General features: G+C 58.1%; 4 protein-coding genes across 11 annotated transcripts; 1 reads left to right on the forward strand and 3 right to left on the reverse strand.

Moving 5' to 3' along the window:
* Positions 1-227: 227 nt before the first annotated feature.
* RING1 (ring finger protein 1) lies at positions 228-4,578 on the reverse strand. The gene is made up of 7 exons (XM_066359669.1): positions 4,280-4,578; positions 4,004-4,177; positions 3,065-3,225; positions 2,727-2,942; positions 1,385-1,774; positions 930-1,203; positions 228-639 (listed from the first exon to the last, which is right to left on the reverse strand). The coding sequence occupies exons 2-7, from the start codon at positions 4,079-4,081 to the stop codon at positions 538-540; spliced, it is 1,221 nt and encodes a 406-aa protein (XP_066215766.1). The 5' UTR covers positions 4,082-4,177; positions 4,280-4,578; the 3' UTR covers positions 228-537.
* Positions 4,579-6,074: 1,496 nt separating this feature from the next.
* Positions 6,075-8,306, reverse strand: HSD17B8 (hydroxysteroid 17-beta dehydrogenase 8). Of its 3 annotated transcripts, none has more exons than XM_066359672.1 (9): positions 8,231-8,306; positions 7,824-8,041; positions 7,606-7,722; positions 7,399-7,491; positions 7,232-7,317; positions 7,034-7,118; positions 6,755-6,797; positions 6,459-6,524; positions 6,075-6,259 (listed from the first exon to the last, which is right to left on the reverse strand). In XM_066359672.1, exons 1-9 carry the CDS (start codon positions 8,274-8,276, stop codon positions 6,243-6,245), a joined length of 771 nt encoding a protein of 256 aa, XP_066215769.1. In that variant the 5' UTR covers positions 8,277-8,306; the 3' UTR covers positions 6,075-6,242. The 3 variants fall into 3 exon arrangements, with proteins under 3 accessions (XP_066215769.1, XP_066215768.1, XP_066215767.1); XM_066359671.1 differs by having other exon boundaries at positions 6,459-6,533; XM_066359670.1 differs by lacking the exon at positions 6,755-6,797 and having other exon boundaries at positions 6,459-6,533.
* Positions 8,307-8,499: 193 nt separating this feature from the next.
* Positions 8,500-13,745, reverse strand: SLC39A7 (solute carrier family 39 member 7). Its single transcript, XM_066359678.1, has 8 exons — positions 13,596-13,745; positions 12,922-13,264; positions 12,665-12,833; positions 11,551-11,604; positions 11,272-11,418; positions 10,980-11,120; positions 10,562-10,758; positions 8,500-9,401 (listed from the first exon to the last, which is right to left on the reverse strand). Exons 2-8 carry the CDS (start codon positions 13,258-13,260, stop codon positions 9,129-9,131), a joined length of 1,320 nt encoding a protein of 439 aa, XP_066215775.1. The 5' UTR covers positions 13,261-13,264; positions 13,596-13,745; the 3' UTR covers positions 8,500-9,128.
* Positions 13,746-13,871: 126 nt separating this feature from the next.
* RXRB (retinoid X receptor beta) lies at positions 13,872-20,787 on the forward strand. Of its 6 annotated transcripts, XR_010748148.1 has the most exons (12): positions 13,872-14,308; positions 15,008-15,249; positions 15,752-15,908; positions 16,255-16,434; positions 16,820-16,897; positions 17,769-17,941; positions 18,333-18,462; positions 18,650-18,782; positions 18,885-18,988; positions 19,333-19,438; positions 19,543-20,609; positions 20,676-20,787. XR_010748148.1 is itself a non-coding variant. In XM_066359673.1 (11 exons), exons 1-11 carry the CDS (start codon positions 14,071-14,073, stop codon positions 19,688-19,690), a joined length of 1,689 nt encoding a protein of 562 aa, XP_066215770.1. In that variant the 5' UTR covers positions 13,872-14,070; the 3' UTR covers positions 19,691-20,787. The 6 variants fall into 6 exon arrangements, 5 of the variants coding, with proteins under 5 accessions (XP_066215770.1, XP_066215771.1, XP_066215772.1 ...); XM_066359673.1 differs by having other exon boundaries at positions 19,543-20,787; XM_066359674.1 differs by having other exon boundaries at positions 18,897-18,988; positions 19,543-20,787.
* Positions 20,788-20,832: the final 45 nt, after the last annotated feature.

Consider the following 20,832-nt stretch of genomic DNA (forward strand, 5'->3'; position numbering starts at 1 on the left):
TCTTCAGCCTGCCTCTTCCAGCTGCACAGACGCTCCCACCCTCGTTTCCTACTTATTTGCTACTTCAGAGGCTCAAGAACATGGGAATTACACACCTTGAATTACCTTGGATATCTCCTCTCCATTTCCAGGGCTGATTCTACACGACTTCTAGGCTTTCCTCCCCAATCTCCCCCCAACCCCCAGGCTCTGAGTAAACCCCTGATAAAGACACACAGAACTGCAGGTTTCAAAGAGGAAAACAAGAAAATTTGTTGTTGTTGGTAGGAGGGCATGAAAGAAGGGTTCTTCACGTTACCCAACCAACATCTTGTGCAGCTGGGAGGGTTGGGGCAATAGAAAAGGCAGTAGGTGGGGGCGCATGCCCCCCTCTGTACAATATAGAAGAATCTGCTATACTTTGTATAAAAGCCACATGTCCTCATTTCTGTTCTCTTGCTGTCTGGTTGGGCTGGGGAGACAAAAGCTGCGGTGGTGGGCCAGGACATGGGGGGGGATACCCCATGGTCCCCATCCTCTGGCTGTCCCCTAGTGCGGTCACTTTGGATCCTTGGTGGGGGCGTAGCAGAGCTCCAGTGGTCGGGACACCTTCCAAAACTTCTCGTTCACCAGCTCCAGGGTCAGAGAGCCATTTAGTGTCTACAGAGGGGGTGAGAGGAAGAGGCCAGGGGAAGAGAAAGTTGGAGAACACAGTCAAGGAAATGAATGAATGAGAGAGGACCAAGGGAGGAGGCAAGAAAAAGGAACAGCAAAGAGATGGGGCAGAGCAAGGGAACACGGAGTGATGGAGAAGGATGGAGAAGGAGAAGGGAGATGCAGAGGAAGAGAACTGGTTAGTTAGAAGCCGAGATCCTGGCTGTGGGTGGCCCCAGGCCCCTCCCCCCCAGCAGTCCTTCTGCCCTCACTCCGAAGCCCTCTGAGGCTCTCACCGTGAAAGCTCCACCCCCAGGAGCGATGTAGATGGTGTATTGCTTCTCGCTGACACCCTCCAGACTGGGCAGGGCAGGCTCTTCAGGGCTGTCACCTCCTCCGGCCCCCCCACCCTCCCCCCCACCCCCATCAGGTCCCCCAGCATCAGAGACGCCCCCTCCAGGCCCTCCTGGCTCCCCAGCCTCTTGCTGCTGCCTCCGCTCAAGGGCGATGCGCAGGGCCAGGTACTTGGAGAGATGGTCTACCGTGGCGTTCCCCGTGGTCTTCACATACCTGGCGTGGGAAAGAGGGCACGTTTAGGGCACAGGAAGCCTTTTAATGCAAAAGGGAAGTAGAGGGCTTTCCAAAAGAGCCTCTGGCACAGGGCTCCTTTCTCAGTCGGACAAAGTCCCCTTTTGACGGCAGGCTAGTATCTTTGGTTTCTCAGTGGTCTGGGCAGGGACAGGGCTCTCACCTAGTCTGGCAGTATTCTCCCTTCTCCACGAGCAGTGGGTGGGGCCGGAACACGAGCTCAATTTCTCCACCTGGCTCCGGGGGACTGGGGGCCCCAGGAGGGCTTGGGGGGCCCAGGGTACCCCCTCCCAAGGTCCCTCCCCGGTCGCCAGAGTCTTCAGAACCAGCGCCCCCACCCACCCCACCAGGACCTCCTCCTCCTGTCCCTACACTGCTCCCCCCTGCGCCCCCGCCGCGGGGTCGCTTGGGAGCAGGGCCTGGGGCGGAGTCAGGGGCGGAGTCAGAGCTCACATCCTCTCCATCCCCCTCTCCCTCCCCGGGTTCTCCTTCCCCTCCACTCATCGTAGTGGTCTGATCTGACCCCGGCATCGGCCGCCTCACACGCTGGGCCCTGTAGAGGCAAGCGGTAGAGGTTAGAAAGCATCAGGGACGAGGGGTTCAGACTTTACACTTCAGGAGATTTAAGAGCTCGGGAAACCTTAACCACGACACCTACACCTAATATTTATTCAATACCGACTACGTGCCAAGCACGCTGCTAAGTGTCTTGCGCTGATCGCCTTCCATTGCACAAGTTTTATGAGGCATCATCTTTATTTTATGGTGAGAAAACTGAGGCTTAGCGAGGCTAAATAACTTGTCTGAGATCACCGTCGCTCGCCTTTCCAAGTGTGGTCCAAGAACCGGCAGCACAGGCTTGTTAGAAAAGCAGAATTTCAGACTCCAGACCTACTGAGTCAGAATGTGCGTTTCCAACAAGACCCTCAGGAGATCCGGATACACATGAAAGGCAGAGCGGTGCTGGCCCAGAGTCATTTCATTCCCAGCAGTGTACATTCAGAGTGTATACTCCAAATCAACTCTACTGCTCCGACTTACAGAAAGAAGGTGAGCTGTTTTCTTCTTAAGAATAGTAAGTGCCACCCTGACCGGGTAGCTCGGCTGGTTAGAGCCTCGTCCCGAAAAACCAAGGTTGCGGGTTTGATCCCCGGTCAGGGCACATACAAGAATCAACCAATCAATGCATAGATAAGTGGCATAACAAACCAATGTTTCTCTCTTTCCCTTCCTCTCTCTCTTAAAAAAAAAAAAAAAAAAAAAAACACAACCAAACACACAAAAACAAAACCGATAACTAAAAAATAAAAGAGTGTTTAAAAAAGGTGCCAGTTGCTAACAAGCTCCAGTTCACATCCATGACTTCTAGCCCGGACAGGCAGGCCCTCATCCGCGCTCTCTGGGTGCCAAGGCTTAGAAGACATCAGCAGGCAGCGACAGCAGCAGGAGTCCGACCTGTGCCTCCCTCTCCCCAGCCCTGCCGCCACCTCTCCCGTCCCCCGCACCTGTGCATGGCCTGCATGCGCAGCCCCTCCTCGATACTGGAGCTCAGGGCCTGCTGGTTGTGCAGGCGGCTGAGACGGATGAGCACCCGGTCTTGGTGGGCCTCATACTCCTCCCGGCTGGGGTAGATCTTTGAGATCAGGGCGTCAAAGTTCGGGTCTGGCCTCAGAGACCGCTTGGAGACCAGCTTCTTGCGGCAGGTAGGGCACTCCTTGTTCCTGCCGGCGGGAGAGAGGAAGCTCGAGCAGTGTGGATCAGCAGGGCATGGAGGCCTCCACTCGGAACCCTGTGCCCTCAGGACCCTGTGCCCCGTATCTCAGACGTGTCCCTCCTGTATTACCCGCTCCGCAGGGCCGTGACAATACAGTCAGAGCAGAATCGGTGGAGGCACTCCTTGGTGGTCATCGTGTTCTTCAGCATATCCAGGCAGATGGGGCACATGAGTTCCGAGTGCAGTGACCGAGGGGAGACTGCAATCTCCGTGCCGTCCATGATGGCTTCCTGGAGGCAGCGATGCATGGAAAGGTGGCAGTGTGTCGTGGGTGGGGGGGGGGGGTTAGAAACAAGTGGTCCATGCAAGCGGAATTTTGAGAAATATGTTGAGAGCAGAATTTGAATAACCTATATTGGCCACTTGAGAAAGATGGGGCTTCCAAGAGAGAGAGGGGGCTACTGAGTTGGAGGGAATGGAGGACAAAAAGAATTAACGTCCCTTAGTTAAGAGTAGGAGCTTTGCAACACGAGGATCTCAAGTGTGAAGACACACCTGGGGTTGAGGGCGACACACATCATCTGCAGTTTGGGGAAGACTTATGTAACAGAATGTCTTTAAGTGTGGTCTTGGTACTACCTACATCGGAATCCCCTAAAAGCAGACTCTGGGGCCCTATCCCATTATTGTATCGGAACGTTGTTGAGGGTGAGTTGGCGGCAGGCCAGAAAGCTCCAGTTTTCAATTAGCTCCGAAGGTGAGTCTTATAGGCATTGATCTATGACGTTGAACTGAGGAACAGGGAAAAGGTAATTTCTGTTTACTACCTTTCAAAAGAAGGCAGTAATATTTTTGCTCTACCTCTCTGGCTGTTACGAGGATCAAATGAAATAAACGTGGAAGTGGTTTGAAAAGGTTAAGGAGATTCAGGTACGGTGAAGGGAGTCTGCGAAATCGGGCAGGATCGGTAGAACGGGACAAAAAAATGGGGAAAGGGCTGTAAGAGCGGGTCTGCGGATTGAGGGGCTTGGGGAGAGGGAGTGAGCTGTGAAGGGAGAATTCTGTCACCTGCGGGGTCCGGTGGAGCTCGTACAGACTCAGTTCCCAGGTTTTGCTGGCATTCTGAGCATTTGCCGGCGTCGTCATGGTGACCGAGCACAGACCCCCGCCGGGGCTCCTCGAGGAGGAGGAGGAGGGGGAGGAGGGGGAGGAGCAGGAGGAGAGGGAGGAGGGGGAGGGGGGCTGGGAAAGGGGGAGGGGAGGGACAGGGTTAGGTCCCCCTCGCGCAGACCCCGCCCCTCCGGAGCCGCCCGCCCTCCGCCCCGCGCCTGCGCGGCCCCTCACCCGGCTCCCTCCGTCCGCGCCGCCGCCGCCGCAGCGCCGCGCCCGGGGTCCCGACGCCCGGGCCGAGTTCGCTCGAGCCGCCAGCCGCTGCTCAGACAGCAGCTCCCGCCGCCGCCGCCGCCATGGCCTGGGCGCTGGGGCCCTACGTCACTTCCGCCGGCCCCTCCACTCGGCTCCCCCCACCGGCGGAGACGTCACCCGCCGCTCGCGGCGCGGGTGGGACGCGACGTGGACGCCCGGGCTCCCCGCCCTCGGGCGGTGCCCACCCCCAGCCGGGAGCCGGCGTCCCTCGAGTCCCGCGCCACGTGGGGACCGCGGCCTCCGCCCCGGCCCAGCGCTGCCGCGCGGCCAGCCTTGGGCACTCGGCTCCCCCCGTGGCCCCCAGCCGGGCCTCCGCTCCGCAGGGCGGGCCCCGACTCGCTCGGGTCCCGGGAGGGGGCGGGTGGGGGGATCGCCAAGGGCCACCTCCCCCATCCGCGTCCTCTAGCGGCTCTGGGGAACGGCTCCCCATCCCCGTCCACGACTCTCGGAACCCCAGCCCCTGGGATTCCGGGGACAAGAGCTGCGGAGGGTCCTCTGCCGCGTCAGTTCTCCAGTCCTGTGAATGCCACTCAGTCCCCAAGGGCCCAGGATGCCCTTTGCCGCCCTGGGCACTGGCTCCACCCTCCGCTTGGGCTCTCCCTAGAGACCCTCCGGGCTGCTCTCCCCTCGAGGTCTGGGGGCGGCGGCTCGGGACGTCCAGACTCAACTCTCGGCCGGAGCCAGAGACTCGAGAATTGCGTTTGGACAATCAGGAGCCGCGGCCCGGGGCGGGGGAGGGAGGCGCGCAAGGAGGAACGGGGGAATGGAGACACCACGCGGAAGCAGGGACACACACACAAGATGGGGCCCCTGTCGGGGAGGGGGTATGCGCATGTGGGTGGATGGGGGTCAAGGGGGCCTAATGTCTGGAGTGGGAAGCGGGCCGAGGACTCCTCCAGGACTTTGCAGTAAAGTAAGGGGACCAAGAGGCAAGAAGAGGACACAGAGCGATCCCCGCTGAGGGCAGGGGATGGAGAGGGATACAGGGAAAAGAGGCCGTGATAGGTATCCCAATCTATGCCAGCCTGAGCTGGGGCTCCCGGCTTTGGGCTGCAGCTGCCAGAGGGTGGCCTGTTTCTGGGACAAGGCAGTAATGGGTCCCCTCGCCCCCTCCCTCAGTTCCCCCCTACTTCCCTGTCTTCTCTCCTTCAGTCCGTGGCCAGTCCTTATGTGGGCTCCAGAGTCGATTAGCGCAGACCCCCTCCCCTTCTTCCTCCTCCTCCCAGCCCCCTCCCTCTACTCTCCTTCAGCTCTTTTCATCGGCTGGTCCATTCCCCTAATCCTGGCCCCCTTCTGTAATCCCCCCCCAATGGACCCCAGGCTGGCTGCAGCTATTGTAAGGTGGAGAGAAAAGGGAGAGGGGGACTCAGGAAAAGGAGAGGGGTGGGGGAGGGCCACCTGTTCCAAGACCCCCTCCCAAGGCTAGACTGGACACTGGGATGGGGCCATGAACAAATCACCCTTGGGGACCAGAAGGGAACCAGGGTATTGGGGGGAGGAAGCTGGGGCCGCAGCACTATTGGTAGGGGGTGGGGCTAAGACCCAAAAAGGCCCAGAGTGTCACGAATACACAGTGACACACATCTCGCCTCACACCCGGTGGCAGGGGTTGCCCTGGGAGACGAGGCAGTGAAAAGGAACAATCCTTTGGGGAAAGGGAAAGGAGGGGGAAGGGTCTGTGGGCTTGGACACAAGAAGAACCGGAGGTGGCAGGGAAGAGGATTTGGAATTTATTAGGGTCACAATCACCCCTGCCTCCCATATTCAGCATTCCTGAGCCATACACTGCCACCCCTTTTGTAGCCTGGGAACTCAGAGTCTTCATCAGCAGGAGGCCAGGCAGAGCGGTGGGGGGTGAGCCGGTCCAGGGTCCTGGAGGCAGTTACATGAAGAGACCTCCTGGGAGGGGCAGAAACATTTGGACAGATGCGGAGGTGGAGACTAATGGGCGGAGGGGGGGTGCCCACCTTCTTCTGTCCCTGGCCTTGGGGAACCTCTGCCCTTCTTCCTTCAATGGCTCTAGACTCCCCTCACTTGCTTTCACTTATCATCCGGGTTCCACTTCTCTGCCCTCTCCCTCCCCAGGATGTCCTCATACCAGTGACTTCCACTGAGGCCCCGGTGATGTATCCACTGTCCTCAGATGCCAAGAATGCGACCACATCTGCCACATCTATGGGAATAGCGAGGAGCGAGGACAGGGCAGAATCCTACTCACCCCCATAGACCCAAAGGAGTCATCATCTCCACCAGAGACACTCTCCCTCCCCAAAACACGCGCACCAACTATTAACTTGGTGAGACCCTCTCGGCTACCAGGATACCACGGACTTTGGGATCTATTCATTCAGGGCCCTCCCTGGGGGGAGGGTCTCCTCCTCACTCAGTGCTCACCCTCAGGGTTCCCAAAATGTCCCATCGGGATCATTGCCGTCACCTGTAAGGAAACACTTCAATGTGGCTGAAAGTTTCTCATGTTTTTTTTTTTTTTTGTTTGTTGGTTGGTTTGTATACTGAGTCTGTGATCTTCTCCTCCTGTCTTCATTTCTTGCACACTTAACTGATTACCTACTTCTTGCTAGGTACGGTGCCCAGCATTCCCACTCTCTCAAGCCCAGGGAGGCGAGGTCTCTGACAGATTCTGCTCTCTGCCCTCCTTCCAAGGCCTCCTACCTTGTCCAGCACTTTCTGTGGCAGTTTCTGTGTCATGGGTGTTGTAATGAACCCCGGAAGGACAGAGTTGCAGCGGATCCCATGTCTGTGAAGGGGAGAGTGCTGGCTGACTCGGGAAAAGATTGAACACAGACCCCTCCCTCTCAGCTCCTACCTGCCTCAGCAAAGCCCCCTGCACCCCCCAAGTATCTGACCAACCGTCCGAGCTCCCGGGCTACAGTCTGGGTCAGCCCGATCACTCCAGCCTTGGATGCGGAGTAGTTTGTCTGGCCCATGTTCCCCACCTACAGGGGAGTCAGAGATTTGGGATGAATCAGGAGGGCCTCTGCTGTCTGTGCCCTAATCTCATCCCAGCTCAGCCTGACCTTCCCAACGATGCTGCTGATGTTGATGATGGAGCCGTGACAAGCACTGGACACCAAGGCTTGGGCTGCTGCCTGAGTGATTAGAAAGGTGCCCTGGCAGAGAGGAGAGAGTATATATAGCAAGGCAGAAAGGATCAGGACTGACGGTCATCCTCCAACTCTCTTCCCAGGCTCAAGGGGCCAGAGGTCACAGGTTCGGGTCACCACCTTGAGGTTGACAGCTATGACTTTGTCCCAGTCATCCTCAGACATGTGGAGCAGAAACTCATCCCTGGTAACACCCGCACAGGACACAACGACAGATGGCGGGCGAGAAAAGCAGGCCTATGGAAGAGGGAGATAACCCACCAAAGAAACCATGAAGAGCCAGAGGCGGTGGAGGCAGTGTGAGCGCTGTAACCGCGGGGGAGACCGCTCATGTTCACCTGCACTTGTTCTAGCAGGTTCCTGGCGGCCCCGGACTCAGACACGTCAGTCTGGAAGGCGACGTGGGCCCCGCGGGGCGCCCCCTTGTCGGTCCCTGGCCCGCCCAGCAGCCGCACAGTCTCCTGTGCCGCTGCCGGGTCCAGGTCGCAAGCGGCCACGGCGGCCCCCTCTCGGGCCAGGCGCACGCTGACGGCTCGGCCGATGCCGCTACCCGCACCTGCGGTGGGAGAGAACACGCGGGGTGGGGTGCGGGGAGAAAAGGGCAAGGAGTCAGAGGTTAACGGGGCGCAAAGTTAGTCAAGTTCGGACCGGTAGCCAGAGATCACCACAGCAGCTGCAGAGGCCGAGGGCGTGCCCCCGACACCATTCCGGCACCCCAACCCGCCCGGGCGAGCACCCCCTCAACCTGTGACCAGGGCCAGCGCAGAACAGAGCCGGAGCTGAGTCGCCATGGCCGGCCGTGTAGGCGGGCACCTCCAGCACGGAGCCAATCCGGGCGCAGAGGGGGCGTGGCCAGGGCAAAGCCCGGCCAGTTACAGCCCCACCAGCGTTAGGCTTCGGCGGCACCCGCTCAGGCCGACCTCCCACCGCGGGGGTGTGGCCAGACACTCGCGGGCCTGAGGAGTGGAGACTAGGGGCCCCCATTCCCCCCCCAAAAAGACAAAAGACTGCATGTGGGGCGGAAGATCCGAGGACTTTATTTTCGGTCACCACCCCATCACCCTTCGATTCAAACAGCGAAATTAAAAAAATTAGCGACAAAATACAAATCAGGCCATGAGATTAGCAACTAAAGCTCCCCGCCCCCGCCAGATCATTTCCAAATCAGGACACACGATTGATGTTTAATAGATGCCTATCTCGACTCCTGCTGCCCCCTCGGTCCAGTCCAGGGCTCCGGTCTTCCCTGAAGCCTCCACCAACAGGTGGGAGGGAAGGATGAGGAGGACCTTGGAGAAACCTGTATGTGGCAGCTCGGTTCTCTAAGAACAAGTCCCATAGGAGACGCGGGGGAGGATGCCATCACGGGTCTCTTCCAGCTTTCTACACAGCCGCATTTAGCACCCCTCCCAACCCCAACCACGTGGTCAGCACGATGGTCCCTCGGGCCTCTCATTCTCATCCCTACAGCCCCTGTATGACTGCCAAACCTTGTTGACCTCATGCTAACATCACCACTTCCCTAGGATACAGCTCCTTCTTTTGGCAGATGTCCCTGGCCAGGGTCCCCAACCTCCAAAGACCCCCGACCCTGCGGACTTAAGAGGCTACAGGTCTGGGGCTGGGGGCAGTTGACCCCCCTCTTACTCGAGGTGGGCAATCAGCACCATCATGACAACTCCCCCCAGCAGTCCCAGCACCTCCAGAAGCGACTGCACTGGCGATGCCTCCCTCAGCAGCTCAGGCAGCACGGACACCGTGGCTATGTAGATAAAGCCACCTGCTGTGAACGGCAGGATCCAGCCAGGGCCTGCACCACCTGCAACTTCACTGCCCACTGCTCCTCCTTCAGGCAGGAGGGCACAGGCTGTGCCTGCCAGTGCCCCTATGGCCGTGAGTAGTTGCAGACGCATCGCCTGGCGGGCAGAAAAGAGAAAGAGAGAGGCACTCATCAACGCCTACAGATTACCAGTGGTTTGGATGTGGCTGGTAGGGTATAGGTATGTATATAGGGTATAGGTATGTATATAGGGTATAGGTATGTATATAGGGTATAGGTATGTATATAGGGTATAGGTATGTATATAGGGTATAGGTACGTATGGGTAGGATGTATGTCTTTTTTTTCCCCTCTAGGTGCATGTGTTTGGAAACAAAGAGTATAGCAAAAAAAAAGGGGGGGGGTCTGGAATAAACACTTTCAGAAACAACTTAGATATATAAAAGGTCCTTTCCACAGACCTTCTGATTCAGTAATCCAGGATGGGGACTGTGGTGTAAATGACCTCCATAAACCATTCAGATGGTTTATGGACCACAGTTCAAGAAGTACTGAGCTGCCTGACCTGTGGTGGTGCAGTGGATAAAGCATTGGCCTGGAATGCTGAGGTTCCTGGTTCAAAACCCTGGTCAAGGCACATACGAGAAGTAACTACTGAGTCAGTGCTTTCCCTTCCTGGCCCTCCAACCTTTCTCTCTTCTCTAAAATCAATAAATAAAATCTTAACAAAAAGCAAAAACGTACTGGCCCTGGCCGGTTGGCTCAGTGGTAGAATGTCGGCCTGGTGTGTGGAAGTCCTGGGTTTGATTCCCAGTCAGGGCACAAAGGAGAAGCACCCATCTGCTTCTCCACTCTTCTCCCTCTCCCTTCTATTTCTCTCTTCCTCTCCCACAGCCAAGGCTCCACTGGAGCAAAGTTGGCCTGGGCGCTGAGGACGGCTCCATGGCCTCCACCTCAGGTGCTAGAATAGCTCTGGTTGCAATGGAGCAACACCCCAGATGAGCACAGCATCGCCCCCTGGTGGGCATGCGGGGTGGATCCGGTCCGGCATATGCAAGAGTGTGTCTCTCTGCCTCCCTGCTCCTCACTTCAGAAAAATACAAAAAAAAAAAAAAAAAAAAAAAAAAGCACTAAGCTTCAGAAAAAAACAAATAGACCCTCTCTCTCATTTCTAACTTTATTGTCAATATCAGTATGACTTATTTGAAACTAAGGAGAGGCAGTCTTGGGCTTGGAGTGGATGAGCAGAGGGTCAAGGGTTAGAGGCAACCATGTCAGGTGCACATCATCACCAACCTGCTTTTTGCTGCAGCCAGACTGGACCAAGATGGCAAAGTCCCCGACTTCATGGGGCACTTCATGTAGCAGGACAGTCAATGTGGTCAGGATCCCCAACCCCCGGCCCCCTCGAAATGAAGCACCAATGGCCAGACCATCTGTGAAGTTGTGCGCCAGGTCAGCAGCCAGATTCAAGTATCCGGACACGCGCAGATCTTATACAGGAGGAGAGGAAGACAAAACAATCAGAGGAAGACAAAACAAACAGTCAGCCCCCTCCCAGCCCTGGCCAGCCATTGTCACCTCTCCTGCCGCCCCTCCCGGGACATTCCCCACGCAGCCCCCAGTGCCTTCCACATACCTGCTATCACCCACATATTCCCCATGGCTTAGGAGGACTCCCCTTGCCCAAGCTTATTACCAGTCCTGCCCTCACCTGAGCCTGCTTTCTCCTCTTCAGAGTTCTGAGGTCTCACTGGACCGTCTCTGGGCCCTGGGCCCCCTCCTCTCCGCTTCCTCAACCCCCCTGCTTCCTTTTCTTCTTCCTCTGAGTTCTGTTTCTCTTTTGAAGAACGCTCTGTGAGAAGAAAGGAGTTGGTAAGAGAGCGGAACAGAGACCGCCTGATACATCCTCAAAAGGAAAGTCCCCTCCCCCCCCTAAGAGCCATAAGATGAAGGGCTTCTGAGGCATGCGGAGTGGCTTTCAGAAAAATTGCTCCCGGGCCTACCCTGTCTTCCATGACTTCCGTGTGTGTGACCGTGGCCATGACTGTGTCCATCTCCTCCTTTTGCATGTCTCACAAATTTCTCCACCACAAGAAAGGCGACGATTCCACTGAGGACCCACAGTCCTACCGAGAGAATGGGGCCCTGGCCTGGGAATGGAAGCAACGACATTAAGGGGGGTGTGGATTCCAGAGTTCTCTCCCTCAAGTGCAGGAGGAGAACTGTGGGAGAGTCAGCCTTTCCCCAGCACCCCACCCTGTCTCCACCTGACCCCGCCTCACCACTGTGGGAGTGTCCATGTCCCGGCTGCTCCTGAAGCTGGTGAGAATGAGGTTCTGGAAGAAGGGGAAGAAAAGGCCAGATAAGAGAAGAGCCGCCCCTGGCCGGTTGGCTCAGCGGTAGAGCGTCGGCCTAGCGTGCGGAGGACCCGGGTTCGATTCCCGGCCAGGGCACACAGGAGAAGCGCCCATTTGCTTCTCCACCCCTCCGCCGCGCTTTCCTCTCTGTCTCTCTCTTCCCCTCCCGCAGCCAAAGGCTCCACTGGAGCAAAGATGGCCCGGGCGCTGGGGATGGCTCTGTGGCCTCTGCCTCAGGCGCTAGAGTGGCTCTGGTCGCAATATGGCGACGCCCAGGATGGGCAGAGCATCGCCCCCTGGTGGGCAGAGCGTCGCCCCTGGTGGGCGTGCCCCAGTCGGGCGCATGCGGGAGTCTGTCAGACTGTCTCTCCCTGTTTCCAGCTTCAGAAAAAATGAAAAAAAAAAAAAAAAAAAAAAAAAGAGAAGAGCCAACCCAAGGGGTATGTATTTGAAGCAATATTGGAAGGTCAGGGATCACAGAGGAGAAAGGCCCTTTTCTCCAGAGAATAAAATACACTGCTCACAAAAACTAGGGGATCAGAGAACGTGCAGATACTCCAGTACTTCTAGCCTTCTGTAGACTGCGTTTTCACCAATGAAATAAAAGTTGGTTTTGCATCTCATTTGCATAATCAAACAACTTCCTTTGACTTGTTTGCTTTCCTGATGTTCTTGTTTAATATAAAAAAATTAAATGCTTCTTTTTTTATTGCTTCATATTCATTTTGAAATATCCCCCCATTTTTCTGAGCAGTATATATTAAGATTTGACCTCCACACTCCCCTCAGAAGTGGTTTCAGCCCTGGCCAGGTAGCTCAGTGGTTAGTGTGATCCCGAGAAGCCAAGGTTTGATCCCCAGTCAGGGCACATACAAGAAACAAGCAATACATAAAATAAGGGGAACAAAAAATTAATGCTTCTTTCTCTCTCTCTCTAAAGTCTACCTACATTATATATATATATATATACACATAGACACACACAGACTCATACATATACACACACAAAGACTTGAAGTAGAGATCTGTGCCTACTCACCCAGAGCATGAGGGATGAGGTGCAGGAAGGCATCTCCCAGGAGCCCACCAGAAGCAAAACTGAGCAAGATCTGGAGCAGAGAGCGGTGCCGGGGGGAGTTTGACTCCACAGGGATGAGGAAGAGGACGAAAAATGGAGCTGCAGAGATCAGCACTGTGGCCCCCAGCGCCTAGTGAGGGAGAGTCAGGGGTCAGTTGTGCATGGTTTCCCAGCAATCCAGACCCAGTCCCTTTCTCCCCCAGACCCTAGGGACTCACATAGGCCCAGAGAGTGACAGTGTCCAGTTCCTGCTTGATTCCTGGAGCCTCCCCATGGCCTCCATGGCTGTGTTTATGGGCATGTCCATGGTGCAAATCCTCATGTGAATGTCCATGGTCATGACCGTGGGTATGCCCATGCCAGATGCTCTCGTGAGTGTGGCCATGGCCGTGGGCGTGGCTGTGTCCATGGTGGGAATCCTCATGTGAGTGGCTGTGACCATGGAAGTCCTCGTGCAGGTCTCCATGGCCCCCGTGTCCGGCCACTAGCAGCCCCAAGGCCGCGCAGGTCAGCAGTCCCACGGTCACCCAGTGGGGCGCCCCCAGGCCTCTGGCCATCACGCTGACCAGAGGGACAGAGACAGTGACTCCACTTGGTCCTCAACTCTCTACCTATGCGGAGTCTCCTTTACTCCGCTCGCGCCTCCATCCACTTCTATGGGTTGCTGCTCCCCCATTCCATTCTGCCTCCACCCACCCACATTGTTCCCAAGGCCCGTTCTTTTTATTCCGAACCTCCTCCCAGATGTAGGGCCCCCGGGGCAGCGCTCTAAGCTTTGATCGTCCCAGTTTACGGACTCTCTGGGCCCTCGTCTCTATGACGAGGTGGTGGTGGTGGTGAGGTGGGGGGAAGGCCTGGAAAGGACGGGAGGGAAAAAGCAAGGAATTCTCACCGGCTCCGGGATCCTCGCCTTTCCCGGTTTGCTCGGACGTGGCAGTCCCGCCTCTAGCTCCCGCGAGAACAGGAAGTTCCCGTTCTACCTCGGTCTCCATACCTTTACCAATATGGCGGCACTCCGGTAGCAGCGAAGCCGCCATGCCTTGGCGCGCGCGCGCACGCGCGGGGTGTGGAGGTTATTTGAGGGGAGGGTGGGCGAGGCCGGCTAACAGGCGGGAGCAGACCGCCTCCTCCGTTTCCAACGAGGTGAGGGGGCGGAACTAGCACGGAGACTTCCCGTCTGTACCAAGATGGCGGCCGCAGCGGCGCTGTCATTTCGGTACAGAGCGGAGCGAAGCGCTTGATTCGACCCGGGTTCAGGCCAGAGTCTTTTTCCTCTGGGGCTCCCTCGTCCTCAGCTCGCCCCTCAGCGGCCCCTTCGGGACTCGCTGGGACCTCCCCGGTGCCCGTACACTCTGCCAGGGGGGACCATGTCTTGGGCCGCCCGCCCGCCCTTCCTCCCCCAGCGGCATGCCGCAGGGCAGTGTGGGCCGGTGGGGGTGCGAAAAGAAATGCATTGTGGGGTCGCGTCCCGGTGGCGGCGGCGACGGCCCTGGCTGGATCCCGCGGCGGCGGCGGCGGAGGCGGCGGCGGCAGCCGGAGAGCAACAAAGCCCGGAGCCGGAGCCGGGGGAGGCTGGACGGGACGGGATGGGCGACAGCGGGCGGGGTGAGTGTCCCAGCAGAGGGACCTACCAGCCAAGTGACCGCATTATCTGCAACCCCCCTCCCCCACTTGGTGCTCCGTGCCTGGCGCTCCCGCCCCCTTGTTTGTAAACACGCGTCCCCTCCCTCGCGAGGGCCCTAGCGCCCTCCCCCCGGGGCGGGGCGGGGGTGGGGAAGCTTCCGCCCCCGGAGCCGCGGCTGCCCTGGGCCCTGCACCCTGCAGCTCCCCAGCGTGGGCCGGGAGTCCTCGAGTGGGGGGACCCCGCACGTTCGAAGGCAGGCAGAGGTCCTGCGTCCCAGGAGGGGGGTGTCTCCTCCGCCTGTCCTTCTCCCCCCCCTGCATTCTCAGGCTACAAGCTGGGAATGGAGGGTTCATCCCACGTGTTGCCCCACCTAGACGAGACAGGCTTGGGCGTCGGGCTTGTGTTGACCAAATAACATCGCTTGAAGTGTTTCCTCACCTGAACTGTCTGTCCTCCTCTCCTTTGGGGACACCTCTCCTGTCAGCACAATTAGGAATTAAGCTGTTAACGTGACAGCAGGGTGTCTCTGGGCTTGGGCACTGGGGGGGGGGTTGGGGTTTGGGGTGGGGCAGGGAGAGGGAGGAGTTGAGGGTTTGAAACAGTGTTCAGTTGGCTGATCAAAGACTCATTTTCTCTTTTTCTCTCTTCTGTCTGTGTGTCTCTGTGTCCCCCTCTTTCAGACTCCCGAAGCCCAGACAGTTCCTCCCCGAATCCCCTTCCCCAGGGCGCCCCTCCCCGTTCTCCTCCCGGGCCCCCTCTCCCCCATTCCGCAGCTCCGTCCCTTGGAGGCTCTGGGGCCCCACCCCCGATGCCGCCACCCCCACTGGGCTCCCCCTTCCCAGTCATCAGCTCTTCCATGGGGTCCCCTGGCCTGCCCCCTCCAGCTCCCCCAGGATTCTCCGGGCCTGTCAGCAGTCCCCAGGTGAGAGGTTGTGACCCGCATTCTGCCTCTCCACTTTCATTTCCTTGTTTTCCTGTGACCTCAGATCCTTGTGTGTACTTCCCCATGACCCATTGATCTCCAGACCTCTAACTTGGCAGGCTTGTGGTCATTGTGAGACCCCTTGCCCTTCTTGAGGTGATTGATCTTGCAGTGCATGCTACCTCCCCAGCCCTATAAAGGAACCCCGATATTCCTAATGTCCCTTTCCTCTGTCGGTGATTTTCTGCCCTTTTGGTCCCATCTGCTTTTCTGAGATACATGTCTCTCCGGGCCACTGTGTTACACAGTTTCAGGGGACACTGTGTCTGATATCTGGGCTGTGCTCCAGGGGTGGCCCCTCACACAGACCGAAGTGTGGTAATGCCTTCTGGGATGTGCAATGCAGGGCCCTCCCTAGGGGTAGAGCATGCTTTCCATCACCTCTGAGAGATTCCCTTTCCCCGTGAGTCTCCCCGTGACTTCCCTGTTTTCCCTGTCCCAGATTAACTCAACAGTGTCGCTCCCTGGGGGTGGGTCTGGCACCCCTGAAGATGTGAAGCCACCAGTCTTAGGGGTCCGGGGCCTGCACTGTCCACCCCCTCCGGGTGGCCCTGGGGCCGGCAAACGGCTCTGTGCTATCTGCGGGGACCGAAGCTCAGGTATGGGGGTTCAGAGGACCAACAGAGAGGGGGAGAGAGAGAGAGAGAGAGCCATTTACCATCCCCTGTGGGATTCCCAGAGCCTCATGGGGTTTCTTTAGAGTAAGTGAGCTGGGGTGGGGGCAATGAAAGCTAAAAGCCTGAAGCTCAGACGTGGGATGAGGCGGGGAGGTCAGAGGGAAGAGGGGGACTGGACCCCTCTGGTGTCCCTGTTCCCCAGCTCTGTGTCTGGAAAACACAGAGGAGACTCTGAAACTAAGTTGGCTGGAGGCACGTTGGCAAGATCACTGCATGGTGAGGGGCTTACGTGCAGTCTTGTCACTGCTCTGCCCCCCCCCCCCCCCAGGCAAACACTACGGGGTTTACAGCTGCGAGGGCTGCAAGGGCTTCTTCAAGCGCACTATCCGGAAGGACCTGACGTACTCCTGCCGTGACAACAAGGACTGCACGGTGGACAAGCGGCAGCGGAACCGCTGTCAGTACTGCCGCTATCAGAAGTGCTTGGCCACTGGCATGAAGAGGGAAGGTAGGGGCCCGCCCTGCCCCGCCCCGGCTTCCCGGTAGTCTACCCATTGGGAGCGGAGCAGACGCAGCAGGGAAGATTCCAGGAACCCTCTGACAAGCCTCTGCATCCGGCTGGACTGCTCTCTCCTCCAGAGGGCGCTATGTGATGTCTCCTCTCCTCAGCAGTTCTCCCTGGTTCCCTGATTATATTGTCCCTTGAGTTTCCTTCTGGATGGGTCTGCCTCTGGCCTGCACCCGTGACCCCTGCCTCGTCCGGTGTGAGGGTGGGCTAATGTTCCTTACCCATGTGGGTGTCTCTGTGTCCCCTCTCTTTGATTTGGAGCTCCCTCTTGGTCTCTGTCTCCCTGTTACGTGTGGTCTCTCCTCCTGGGATTCCACTCTTAAAGCTGCAGACTTGACTGAAGACCCCAGGGCTGCCTCCTCTCATCTTTATTCTATCTTCTTCAGTCTGGTTCTGGAATTCGGTGAGAGAACTTGAGGGAGTATCTTTATTTATTTCTCTTTAGGTGAGAAGTGGGGAGATAGTGAGGCAGACTCTCACAGGCACCCCGACCACTGTCCTGTCTGTCCTCAGCGCCCAGGGCCGTGCTCAAACCAGTCCAGCCAGTGGCTGCAGGAGGGGGAGACGGAGGGAAAGGGGGACAGGGAGGGAGAGAGAGCAGATGGTTGCTTCTCCTGTGTGCCCTAGCCGGGAATTGAACCCAGGACATCCAGATGCCAGGCAGACACTCTATTTGCTGAGCCACACCGGCCAGGGCTGGGAATATCTTGCCGGAATCCTTTATTTAGGAGATGAGCCTGAGATGTCGCTTTTCCAAGGTCATGCAGTAAGGGGGGCAGGGCTGGGATGGGAACTCATGTCTCAGAAGACCCAGGCCAGTGCTCCTTTTACTGCTTCTCTGTTGAGTCGGAAGAGTACAAGGCTTTGCAATCAGGCGCATTTGGGTTCAAATGTATGGCTTACTGCGGATTACGTGAATGTGGTGAGCTATTGATATTCTCCAAGCTAGAACTCCTTCATCTTCAAAAACGGAGACAAGAGCTCACAGGGTCCCGGGGATGGAGTGAATGTTAAAGCCTAGTGTGTCATTGGCCCTCAGTTTAAACGTTAGCTTTCTCCCTAATTGCTTTTCTCTCGCCTTTCCTTTTTGACTGTGAGCCCTTTGATAACCCCTGCTTCCAGATGGCCCCCGGCTCACCGTTATTTGTAGGGACTTCCTCAGTTCCTATAAGTATGTCCTCGGGGCCATCAGACCCTGATAAGGCCTTAAGGACGTTTAGGGAGTCCCTGGAGGCTGGCTGCTGACTTTCCACTTTTTCTCCCCGCCCCCCCAGCGGTACAGGAGGAGCGTCAGCGGGGGAAGGACAAGGACGGGGATGGGGAGGGCGCTGGGGGAGCCCCCGAGGAAATGCCCGTGGACAGGATCCTGGAGGCAGAGCTCGCTGTGGAGCAGAAGAGCGACCAGGGCGTTGAGGGTCCCGGGGGCACCGGGGGTAGCGGCAGCAGCGTGAGTGATGGGGTCCAACCAACTCTCTTTCCTGGTCGGGGTTGGGAGGGGTGGGGGCTGTTCTGTCTTCCCTTCCTCTCCCTTCCCCCCACAACCCTCCCGACCCTGTCTGGGACTGGATGTGCTGTCACACAGGGTCTCTGAAACCATTGAGGTGGGTGTGATAGTGTCCTTTGTCCCGCCCCCCCAGCAGCCCAGTGATTGGCAGAACCGCAGGCACGTTCCAAATAAACGTTTTCACGAATCCCAGGAGAAAGCTTGGTGTGCAGGGGTTGGTTCAGATGGGGCTCGGAGAGGTGGTACATTGTGGGAGGGGGCGTCGAAAGTCTCTACCAGGGGGTCTCCCAGTATACCTTCACCTCTCCTGTGACTCACCTCCTGTCACCTGCAGCCAAACGACCCTGTGACCAACATCTGTCAGGCAGCCGACAAACAGCTGTTCACGCTGGTTGAGTGGGCGAAGCGGATCCCACACTTCTCCTCCTTGCCTCTGGATGACCAGGTCATACTGCTACGGGCAGGTCAGTGGCCTGGGGTCCCTCTGACGTCTTGACACTTGGCTCCTCTTAGACATGACCTTCGGTGACCCCAGTGCACACCTGCATACTCAGGACACCCAGCTCACTGACCTCACCACCTCTTTTCCCCTGCTGTGCTGGCCTCCCACGGCCTGACCCCCGGCTCCTGACCCGTGCTGCCCCCACCCAGGCTGGAACGAGCTCCTCATCGCCTCCTTCTCGCACCGCTCCATCGATGTCCGAGACGGCATCCTCCTGGCCACGGGGCTTCACGTGCACCGCAACTCGGCCCATTCTGCGGGCGTGGGAGCCATCTTTGATCGGTCAGTGGCCCTCCGCTGGGCTGGCTTCTGGGTGGAGGGGTGGGGCTATAGGCTGGTCCGTGTCCAAGGCTGGCTGAGCTGTGACCTTTGAGTGACCTGCAGGTCCCTCTCCAGGGTGCTGACAGAGCTAGTGTCCAAAATGCGTGACATGAGGATGGACAAGACAGAGCTTGGCTGCCTGCGGGCAATCATTCTCTTCAATCCAGGTAAGGGGGCGTCCTGTCTGCTGCCTGCGGGCAATCATTCTCTTCAATCCAGGTAAGGGGGGCGTCCTGTCTGCAGAGCAAGGCCACCTTGGAGCTGCCTCTGCTCCAGCGACTCCTGCGTTCCCCAGCCTGGGTCCCCTCAGTGAGGCCCTCAGCCCGGCCACCCCCCATGTCCGCTGACACAGTCCCCTCCGGCCCCACCCCACACACTGCGTGCCCTGCTTCCCTTGCCGGGGAAGGGCAAGGAGATGGGACCCGAAGGGGACGTCACGGCCTCCCGTCCCCGTGTGTCCTGATTTGCTTTGCCTGCCTTCCTCTTCCTCCTCTCTGCTCTGCTGTTCCAGATGCCAAGGGCCTCTCCAACCCCAGCGAGGTGGAGGTCCTGCGGGAGAAGGTGTACGCGTCCCTGGAGACCTACTGCAAACAGAAGTACCCCGAGCAGCAGGGACGGTGAGGCGGAGCTGAGGGGAGGGGGGTGCGAACCGCTGGGGGGGGCACAAGGGTGTGGGTCAGGGTCCGAGCTGTTCCTGCTCTCACCCCCCCCCCCACCTCAGGTTTGCCAAGCTGCTGCTGCGTCTTCCTGCTCTCAGGTCCATCGGCCTTAAGTGTCTAGAACATCTGTTCTTCTTCAAGCTCATTGGTGACACCCCCATCGACACCTTCCTCATGGAGATGCTGGAGGCACCCCACCAGCTGGCCTGAGCCCGGAGGGGGGCAGACACAGTGCTTTCCACATTGGAGGACGGCGCTTCCGAGCGGAACTCTGAGCCCGGGGCAGGGCGGGGCGGGGCTGTGTTCTTAGAGTCTTGCTGGGGTGAAGGCAGTGGGCCGGAACTGAGACCTCAGGGGGTTCATCCACCCTCCAAGGGGTTTGCCTGATACCCAAGTCAGAGGGGACCCCAGTCCCCTGTGCGAGGGCTGGACCTCTTCCTTCCGTGGCCTTGAGTCTCTGGATTTGTCTGGGCTGGCCGTGATTTGGGGATGGGATGAGTTCTCCCCCTGCCTGGAATGACCTCCTTCCCCCAGCACAGTGCACTGGCCTGGCTCCTGGGCCTGGACTTCCTCCTCATCTTCCTCACGTAGCCCCCTCCTGAAGAGTGGATGTGGGGACTCCCCCAGACATGGATATTGGGGGGCAGGCCTCCCATACCTATAGACACGGAATACAGGGCTCTGACAGGCCTTCCTCCAACCAAGCCTGGCAGGCGGGGGCCCATCACTGCCTCCTGTGGGGGGCCACCTCACACTGCCCTCCCCCCGCAGTCAGACTGAAAAATGAAAAGGTGGCAGTGGTTACTGGATGGGTGGAGATACAGGAACCCATCTGCTATTTTTAATTTCCTCTGAGGATAGAGACTTACAGTTAGACTCAAAGAAGTACTGTACTGACCCAGGCTGACTAAGAGATGCCGGTGGTGGAGGTGGTATGTGGGACAGGCAGGGCCCCACCATGGCTGTCCTGGGGCTCTTGAAGCACTGGCCTTCCGAACCCCCCTCGTCTCTTCCTGTCGAACTTGGGGAAGGGGTTTGGGCTGTGATGGCAGGGCTGTCCCGCCCCCTGCCCCAGTCCTGGGCACACAGTGTCGGCTGGGGACCGAGATCCTGGCCTGATGGCAGGGCTGTCCCCCCCGCCCCAGTCCTGACACACAGTGTCGCCGGGGACCCAGATCCTGGCCTGAGGACTGAGGGGACGGCCAGCCCGCGGAGAGGGTGCTGGGGCTGCATGGTTTTCGCCCTGCCATTCTCTCGGGGTTTTCTTTCCCTCCTCTTTGACGTATAAAATCGCTTTCAAGTCAAAACCGTCGTTTTCTGGACTGAGCTGACTCGTGCGGGGGATGGACATG

Source organism: Saccopteryx leptura, chromosome 1 (genome assembly GCF_036850995.1).
Source record: "Saccopteryx leptura isolate mSacLep1 chromosome 1, mSacLep1_pri_phased_curated, whole genome shotgun sequence".
Taxonomy (NCBI): domain Eukaryota; kingdom Metazoa; phylum Chordata; class Mammalia; order Chiroptera; family Emballonuridae; genus Saccopteryx; species Saccopteryx leptura.